The sequence below is a fragment of the Carassius auratus genome, chromosome 9 (assembly GCF_003368295.1).
Source record: "Carassius auratus strain Wakin chromosome 9, ASM336829v1, whole genome shotgun sequence".
NCBI lineage: Eukaryota > Metazoa > Chordata > Actinopteri > Cypriniformes > Cyprinidae > Carassius > Carassius auratus.
The window spans coordinates 33120259-33129301 of record NC_039251.1 but is presented as its reverse complement, the minus strand read 5'-3'; the positions used below and the strand labels follow the sequence as shown (position 1 = coordinate 33129301).

At 37.7% G+C, this 9043-nt stretch overlaps 1 protein-coding gene across 2 annotated transcripts; it reads left to right on the top strand.

Annotated features, from left to right (window-relative positions):
• The first annotated feature begins 557 nt into the window (after positions 1–557).
• Positions 558–6652, top strand: hnrnpa3 (heterogeneous nuclear ribonucleoprotein A3). 2 transcript variants are annotated; one of them, XM_026272640.1, is made up of 11 exons: positions 558–659; positions 1786–1908; positions 2761–2907; positions 3432–3642; positions 3971–4060; positions 4176–4253; positions 4342–4401; positions 4592–4711; positions 5762–5896; positions 5981–6054; positions 6139–6652. In XM_026272640.1, exons 1-10 carry the CDS (start codon positions 654–656, stop codon positions 6034–6036), a joined length of 1026 nt encoding a protein of 341 aa, XP_026128425.1. In that variant the 5' UTR covers positions 558–653; the 3' UTR covers positions 6037–6054; positions 6139–6652. The 2 variants fall into 2 exon arrangements, with proteins under 2 accessions (XP_026128425.1, XP_026128424.1); XM_026272639.1 differs by having other exon boundaries at positions 5981–6652.
• Positions 6653–9043: the final 2391 nt, after the last annotated feature.

The window sequence follows — 9043 nt, the reverse complement described above, 5'->3', positions numbered from 1 at the left end:
ATTCAGATAGATACAGCGTGCTCATGTTCCAAAACATTGCTCACCATCCTGCCTTTCTAGAAAGATGAATAGAGGAACACATTTAACCTACAGACTTCAACCTACCAGGAAAAGTTTCATTGTCCCATGGACCTGAAGACCCCCACTGGATGAATGAATTGATAAGTGTTAATATATTGAGTTCAGATTTAGGCTATTTAAGTTTTGCATTTATTCATTTAGCAGACACTTTTATCCAAAGCGGACGATAGAAGAAATCGAAAACAACAAAAGAGCAACGATATGCAAGTGCTGTGATAAAACTCAGTCAGCTTAACACAGATCACGTAGCAAGGTTTTTAATAATAAATAACAGAAAACACAAAAATAGAGCAGCTAGTGTAAGTTTTGAACAGCTTGTGAGTCTAAAAGAGTAGAATTAGAAAAGAGAGAGCAGTTTTGGAAGTTTATTGAAAACAAAAACAGATTTCCAGATCGCTTGACTCTAATATACAAATATCTCCTTTATATTAAAGTATTTCTATATTTTACATTTGATTCTTTATTTTTGTAATCGCCCGTCTCCAGTGAGCTGTATCCGGAAGTGTCCTGCAGCGCCACCGGTGGCGGGAGTGTAGCATCACATGTAGACCGAGGGGCGCAAAAGCTGCAGCATGGAGGTACTGCTTATCAATATTCCTGATATTATACGAGTTTGTGTCACAATTTGTGTTAACAGTATCCACAGTAATAGATGTCTAATGTCAGTGTATTAAACAGGGTTTGTGTTAAGAGTGCTGTATTTTGCTGTTATGTGAAGCTGAGTGTCTATGAGCGAGAACAGAGCAGATATTGTACGCGTGCTGTTCAGGCGGATATATTCATGTTTTCTATCTAGGTTTTACATTAAACGTTAACGTTACTCTCTTGAACACCAGATGTGTGTCAGGAATGAACGCGTCGTAGTTTATTAACGAGCTGCTGTGTTTTGGCTAACTGAGATATGGGGCTGTTGACTAGACATAACAAAATATTGAACCTGTTTTTTGTTTTTACATGTCAGTATAAAATACAAACATGGGGATTTACTGTTTTACTTTTAATATTAACACTAACGATGTGGAGGAAACGCTGAAAAGAGATCTAAAATGGCGCGTGGAATATTCTAGAGGCTTATCGGCCGTCGGTTTGTTTCCAGACGTCTCCTCGTGAATTTAGTTTTTGTTTCGGAAAATCGTGTGTGTAGTCGTTGGATATTCCTGGACGGATGCCAACTCTTTTCCTTTAACGTAAGATATAATTCGATATTAGAAACTAAAACATCGAGCATTGGTTTAGCTCATGAATATTAACAAGGGCTGTTGCTGACGTAGCGCCGTAGTTTCTCCCCCTGGAACGTCCAATCGCGTACCCTAATTAATATTCATAAGCCGAGCCAAGTTAATTGGCCAGCTGAGTAGCGCCCAACTTTTAGCGTCAGTCTTTTTCAGCCAATCAGGAGAGATAAATAAATATATATATATATCTTCACCGAGTTTGGCAAAAGCATGTCCTGAAATCACCCATCAGTCCCACAGAGAGAGCAGCATAGATTTAAGGGGAAAACCTCCACAGTAGAACTAAACCAGCTCTGTGGAATCAACAAATGTGTCATTATCAGCTTTATACAATTCTTTTAATAGCTTTAGAGTATTATGTAACACAGAGAGCATGCCCTACAGGGCCAGTTTTATAAGTCTAATGATGCATATTTGTAAAGAGGCAAAGGTTCAATCTGATTATTAAGTGTGTGTTTTATGTGCACAGGGCGGTGAGCGTAAGGAGCCGGAGCAGCTCAGGAAGCTGTTCATCGGGGGACTCAGTTTTGAGACAACAGAGGACAGTCTTCGAGCTCACTTTGAGCAATGGGGAAAACTCACTGACTGTGTGGTGAGAGACCGTCACATCACATTTAGGATTCGATTTTATGGTTCACTGTAATTGTAATGCTATTGCCACAGTGTTAAGAAGGAATAATTAACAACAAATTATGGGAAATCAGTTCAATCTCAGTCACGCTGATATTTAATATTTTGGCCACATACAATCCTGTTGCTCCTGTGAGATTGCTTAAAGAAAATAATTCACCCAAAAATGAAAATTTGCTAAAAATGTACTCACCCTGAAGCCATCCAGGATATAGAGAGTGTTTCTTCATCATATGTGGAGAAATGTAGCATTGCATCACTTGCTCACCAGAGGATCCTCTACAGTGAATGGGTGTCGTCAGAATGAGAGTCCAAGCAGTCCATTAATTAACATCTAGTGAAGCATATTTCTCTCCTGATTCATCTTTAAACAAAGCTTTTAAGTTAAAAACACCTTATTGATGGATGCTTTTGTTACGAATGCACAGTTTTTCCTTCACAAGACATTAATTGATGGACTGAAGTGGTGTGGATGTTTTTATCAGCTGTTTAGACTCTCATTCTGACGGCACCCATTCACTGCAGAGCATCCACTGATGAACAAGGGATGCAATGCTTCATTTCTCCAAATCTGTTGCCATGAAGAAACAATACAAGCTCATTTACATCTTGGATGTCCGGGAACTTTCATTAAAATGTTATTTTTGGGTGAACCGTTCCTTTAAATAAGTAACACGCCTTGGAACATCTGTAAGTCAGCCAATCAGAATCAATCACCCAAACAGTCCTGTGGCGTAAATCCATATAGATATAATAATAATAACCACAATAAAAACACTTGTTGATAAAGCTATCAATGATTATCTTTCCTCAGGTGATGAGAGATCCAGCTAACAAGCGCTCACGAGGTTTCGGCTTTGTGACGTATTCCTGTGTAGCGGAGGTTGATGCTGCGATGGCAGCGAGGCCACACAAAGTGGACGGTCGAGTCGTTGAGCCCAAACGGGCCGTTTCCCGAGAGGTGCGGTTACATACATGTAAACCACATGGGTAGATGACATAGACTGTATCTACTATTATTATAATTACTTTATAATTATTATATGTGCAGTTTTTATTCATATATTAACTGAGAAAATAATTTTTTATAGTTTCAGATATGGCTTGAGTAAATTAAAAAGGAAAAAAGTCAATAAAATACATTTTTTTAAGTCTTTTGGAAGCTCATTTCTACAATGGAATTTAAAAAATTGAATTGCACATTTTTGACCTCAGAATTCTCAGCTTTTTTTTTGTTTTGTTTGTTTGTTTTTTGAAAAGTCCAAGTAAGAATTCTGAATATTCTAAAACAATTCTGTAAAAAAAAAAAAAAAAAGTTTCTGATATAAATTGTGTACAAAAACTCATTTTAAGTTTATGTTGTACAGTTCTGTGAAATGAAGTATAATAAAATTTGATTCAGTGGCTTCCTTTTCATAAATGTACTCTTAAATTAAGATATATTTGATCAAGATGAAATTAAATGAATTTTCTTTGATTATGCAGGACTCCAATAAGCCTGGAGCCCATCTGACGGTGAAAAAGATCTTTGTGGGTGGAATCAAGGAGGACACGGAGGAGTATCATATCAGAGAGTACTTTGAGTGCTACGGGAAGATTGAGACCATCGACATAATGGAGGAGCGTTCAACCGGGAAAAAGAGAGGATTCTGCTTTGTCACCTTCGATGATCACGATACTGTGGATAAAATTGTTGGTGAGCTTCAATGGAAACTATTTACTTCGGAATCAGGTTTTATGGGTAAATGACATGACCTCGTCTACATGGAGATGAATATGAATTTGTTCAGTTAAAATGCTTGCAAAATACTGTTTAAATGATTGAAAAAAAAATATTATAATTAAATCCCAATGGAACATTAAAATAAACAAGTAGTTACAACAAGTTTTCACATGAAGTCATGGTACTGATGTATAAAAGTTCATGGGCACGGTATGTGTCTTCTACCCTGAGCACTATGACAGAACAGCAAGAAATACAGGTTTTCTGAGCAAACAGATTTCTGTTTTTCCTTTCTCATCAGCACAAAAATATCACACGATCAACTCCCATAACTGTGAAGTGAGAAAAGCACTACCGAAGCAGGACATGCAAGCTGTTTCTAATCAGAGGTGTAAGTAGCATGTTTCAAATCTGACTGCCTTTCTGATTCTCGTTTTAATAAATGATGTTACTGTAATATTCCAGTTGTCGTAGGTTATGATATATAATGTGTTTTCTGTTTTCAGATCGCGGTGGAGGTGGAGGCAATCTCATGGGCAGAGGAGGAGGAGGAGGAAACTTTGGAGGGGGCGACTTTGACCGAGGTAAAACGACATGCGATCGTGTGCATCTGATGGTGTGTGTGTTTGAGTAATGCTGTGGTGAAAACACAGTGTGCTGTATCTTTCACAGGAGGGTATGGAGGAGGAGGCCGGGGTGGCAGTGGAGGAGGAGACAGATACAATGGATTTGGTGGGAACTATATCATTATATTACATGAGCACTGAATAAATCTACACTCCCTTGTAAAGCTTGCTGATTTGCACCAGTGTTGAACAGAAGGGCTTAAATGGCTGCTTTGTAGTCACTGGTTCATTTCACAGAGCTCAGAGGGAAATGATTAGCGCTGAAGTACACGGTTATGATGTGTGTCTGGGGCTAGGTGGTAATTATGGGGGGGGTCCTGGCTATGGAGGTGGTCGTGGAGGTCCTGGATACGGGAACCAAGGCGGAGGACGCTTTGGAGGATATGACAACTACAATGATGGAGGGAATTTTGGAGGTACGGTGTCATTTAAGATGAAGATAAATACTTGTTGGAGGGGCGGGGTTTGAAAGAAGAGGCCTCAGTGATGTCATCCAAACAGGAAATTGTTTTAGAGGCGGAAAGCAAACTTTATTTGTGGCAGCAAAGGCCAGTGAATAATAACATTTAATCTTTACTTTATGTAGATTAAATTGAAAAAAGAAAAATAGTTTTGGAGTGCTATTTTGTAACGTTTTTGAAAGAACTCATTTATGCTCACCAGTGGTGCGATTAATGAATAAAAAATACAGTAAAAATTTTGAAATATTATTAAAAGTTAAAATAACTATGTTCAAATTGAATATATTTTAAAATGGAATATATTCCTGGAATGTAAAGCTGAATTTCCATCATCATTCCTCCAGTCTTCAGTGTCACATGATCCTTCAGAAATCATTCTTAGATGATTATTCGTGATTCGCCAGTTTTTTATTATTAGCGATTTTTCAAAACAATATTTTGTGGAATCGTGATATGATTCCACAATGATACATTTATTTATTTTTGATGAATTGAGTGTTCAAAAGAACAGCTTTTATTTGTAATAGAAATCTTAACACGGTAAAAGTCTTCAGGGTCACTTTTGATCAATTTTGAACTCTTTAAAAATTTAATAATTACATAATATAAAAGGGTTAGTTCACCCAAAAATGAAAATTAGCCCATTTTTCACTCTCCCTAGGTATATGTGACTTTCTTCTTTTAGACAAATCCAGTCGGCGTTATATATTAAAAATGTCCTGGCTCTTCCAAGTGTAGGCAGGTGTGTTTTTTCAACAGTCCAAGAGAAGTCAAATAAAGGGCATCCGTCCATAATAAACAGTCCTGACTACTTTTGGACTGTTGAACAAAAACACCCACCCATGCCATTATATAAAGCTTGGAAGAGTAAGGACAATATTAATATCTCTCTGAATGGATTCGTCTGAAAGAGGAAAGTCACATACACCCAGGATACTGTAAGAGTAAAACAAGGGCTAATTTTCATTTTAGGCGGAAATAACCCTTTAACCCAACTTTTCTCAGGTAACTTTGGTGGTGGTGGAGGAGGAGGAGGAGGAGGAAATTACAACGATTTTGGGAATTACGCAGGACAACAGTCCAACTACGGCCCCATGAAGGGAAATAACTTTGGAGGAAGAAACTCAGGACCTTACGGAGGTACAGAACATCCAGTACACTGCGTGCCACATCGAAAGTGAACCCTGTGGGAGCCTGATCATGTGATATGATTGTTATATTTAGGTGGGTATGGCTCTGGGGGCGGTGGTGGCGGGGGCTACGGGTCCAGGAGGTATTAACAGATGGGTTCGTCTGTGGTAAGTTCAGCGCCGCCTCAAGAGACTCCACAGACGTCTAACACGGGATGACTGGTGATGCTTTACCCTGTGTCTGTTCAACAGGCCTCAGATCCAGAGTTAGATGAGACGAGAGGAGTGGGAAGGGAAGGAAATATTACTGAGAAAGAGTGCGAGGGGCCAAGATCTGCCAGTTATAGGTCTTACTAACGTTAGTGTAGTGTACTGCACATTCCTTCACCCGCTTGACGTTTCTGTGCTCTCCACCTCTCCTCAACCCCCATTCTTTGAGAGTGCTACCAAACACTGTAGTCAGAATAGTCCTAAATATATTATTTGATGTGAGTGTACAATATGTTGTGGCCTTACGTATATTATTTGGAGAAAACGGGACTTTTGTGTTTGTTTTCTTGATTTGAAGACCGTGATGTCATGTGTATTTTTATATATTGTGAGTATGCAGTACATGTGTTGTTCATGAAGCTCTGAATGGTAAACAGAGTAGATTTTGTCCGATCCGAGGGCATGTTAAACCTAAGTCTAGATTGTTGAACTATTTTTGACACATGAAAAAAAGAAACCAGCTGAAATAAAGTTGTGTAGTAACTTGCCTAACGAAGTTTAGTGCGTCATTGAGTCTGAAGGGGCGAGTGCCGCTGTCCTGAGCGCGTGGTGTTGTGTATGAGAGTAGAAAGGCCTCCAGGCCCGGACAGAGGAACAGTCTCGACTGGACCAGGCAGCCAGTGTGTCTCCAGAAAGCTAGCATCGGTTTCGGTGAGACTAGCTGTACCCGAAGGAAGAAAGGCTAGCGGAAAGCCCATGAGTATGAGGGTTTGAGACAGACAGAAGAAGAGGAAGAAAGAGTCATAGGAGCAGGTAAGAGTAACTCTTCTGCTTAATTTACAGATGGAAAAACCAGCGCCTGATCGACAGTAAGTGGATGAAAGTCTTTTATGACACGTTTTCAGCGGTGGTTCGGGATGGGTAAGATAAATGTGTGCAAAATATATGTGGATTTGGTAAAGATATCCTCCTGCAGAGATTCAGAAACCGCGTTCAGCTCAATTATTGCAAATCGTGTGTTGCATAATCTCCCTAAAGCTGGCATTTCCAGCTCTTATTTCACCATTCAAAACAAATTATTAATGCTTATATTTATATTAGTGCTGTCAAATGATTCATTGTGATTAATGGCATTCAAAAAAAAAATATGTATGTGTATATTTATTATTATGCATATATAAATACATGCACATACAGCATATATTTTTAAAATGTTTAATATACAAATATAACAGTTTTATTTAAATATATACATGCATGTGTCTATATTTATATATTCATAATAAATATACACAGTACACACATATATAGTATGTAAACAAACTTATTTTGGATGCTGTTAATCATTTGACAGCACTAAATTATATTCATTATTTTACATATATTTGTACTAATTATTTATATTTAAGAATATTTTTTTATTTGTGGTGCAACAGAGTTTTGATGATAATTAAGCACAATTTCCCCGATCTTCGTTACCATTATTAAAAAAAATGATTCTCATTACTGAAATGTGTGAAATAATTATATTTGAAATGAGTCAATTATTTAGACATCATATTGTGCTGCCTTTATGCTGATTGTAATCGCATTACGATTTAAAAAAGATTTTTTATTGAAATTGTACATAACACGGATTTGAGGCATGGCCAACATTAGCAAAATTTAAGTCCTGGTCACAATTGCCATTTTCCGGCAAATTTTAGCTGGCGAAATCCAGTAATTTCAATAGAAATTAACTCGATCTGAAATTTGGCGTGAGGGCGAAAGATTTCCCCACGCAGATTTCACAACGGGTTCAGGTTGGTCGTGGATTAGCTGCTGTGTCCAAACAGAAATCTGCTTGGTTTGAACAAGACATACATCATACATCTCTATAGACTAATGAAAATAGACAACGAAATGTTTCTACTATGAACACACCTTTAGGCGAAATTTCACAAGCAACGAAAGTTTATTGTTAATAGCATAACGTTGAATGAAACAGCACTTTCCAATCCAAGCAGCTTTATATTGGTCCAAGCAGAGATTTTGTGTGTCAAAAGTATAACAAAATCAAATCTGTTGTGCAATCCACATGAGGAACACGTCAAACGAGTGAAATCCCAATCTTGCAGATTCCTGTTGAGATGGCTGGATTTTGTCGTACAAAGGTAAATGTGTCAGAAGTATTTATAATCTAATGAATCATCACTGAGAATAATGTGAATTACAAAAGTGAGTAAAAAGTCTGGGCATATTATGGTTAAACGATTTTAGATGTAAAAACTAATTTAAATAATTTAGTGCCAGATTTACTAACAGCAGTGCAAACCGTCTTGGGCATTACAATTGTAGGCTACCGTCAGGATTTAGGCCTACTAAATTAGCACAGACGCGCTAAACCTTTTATTCAATATGCATTTACGGGATTTTACTTATCAGACAAAATGGGAATACATTGGGAAAAAAATGTATGGGAGGATAGTATTAAAATTGGTATTTGCGCTATTATTTAATGCCTCAAAAAAGAAAAGCTATTTTGTGCCTGTGTCGTAAGTAGATCACCAGACTCTGCTTTATTTGCGACTGCGCTAATTTGCACACTGCTTGGTATATTAAGTATGTTAATATGTAAATGAGATGTTGCGTCAGTGTTCTTTAATTTGCGCATTGTTAGTAAATCACACACAGAAATTTCCTCACCCACCGGCACAGTTTTGAATGGCGCTAATTTGCCCTGTTTAGTACATCTGGCCCTAAAGGGGTAAATTCCTGTATATTTACACAAATGTTATAGTCACAAAACATTACTTATAATGTCAGAATGAATAAGTGTGATAGCATTGCCAAATGTTGATTTTGTTTAATAAAAACATTTGAAACCCCACAAGAATGTTTAATTTACTGTGTTTGTGTTGTTTCTGTGTGAGTACAGGGCCTCTTCCTCTCAGGCAGTGCTTATCTT

Excerpts from the sequence above, each read along its gene's own strand:
- hnrnpa3 (XM_026272640.1), top strand. Across the intron at positions 4,061-4,175 it reads AGCTGTTTCTAATCAGAGGT|ATCGCGGTGGAGGTGGAGGC; the intron begins GTAAGTAGCATG and ends TTCTGTTTTCAG. Across the intron at positions 5,897-5,980 it reads AAACTCAGGACCTTACGGAG|GTGGGTATGGCTCTGGGGGC; the intron begins GTACAGAACATC and ends TGTTATATTTAG.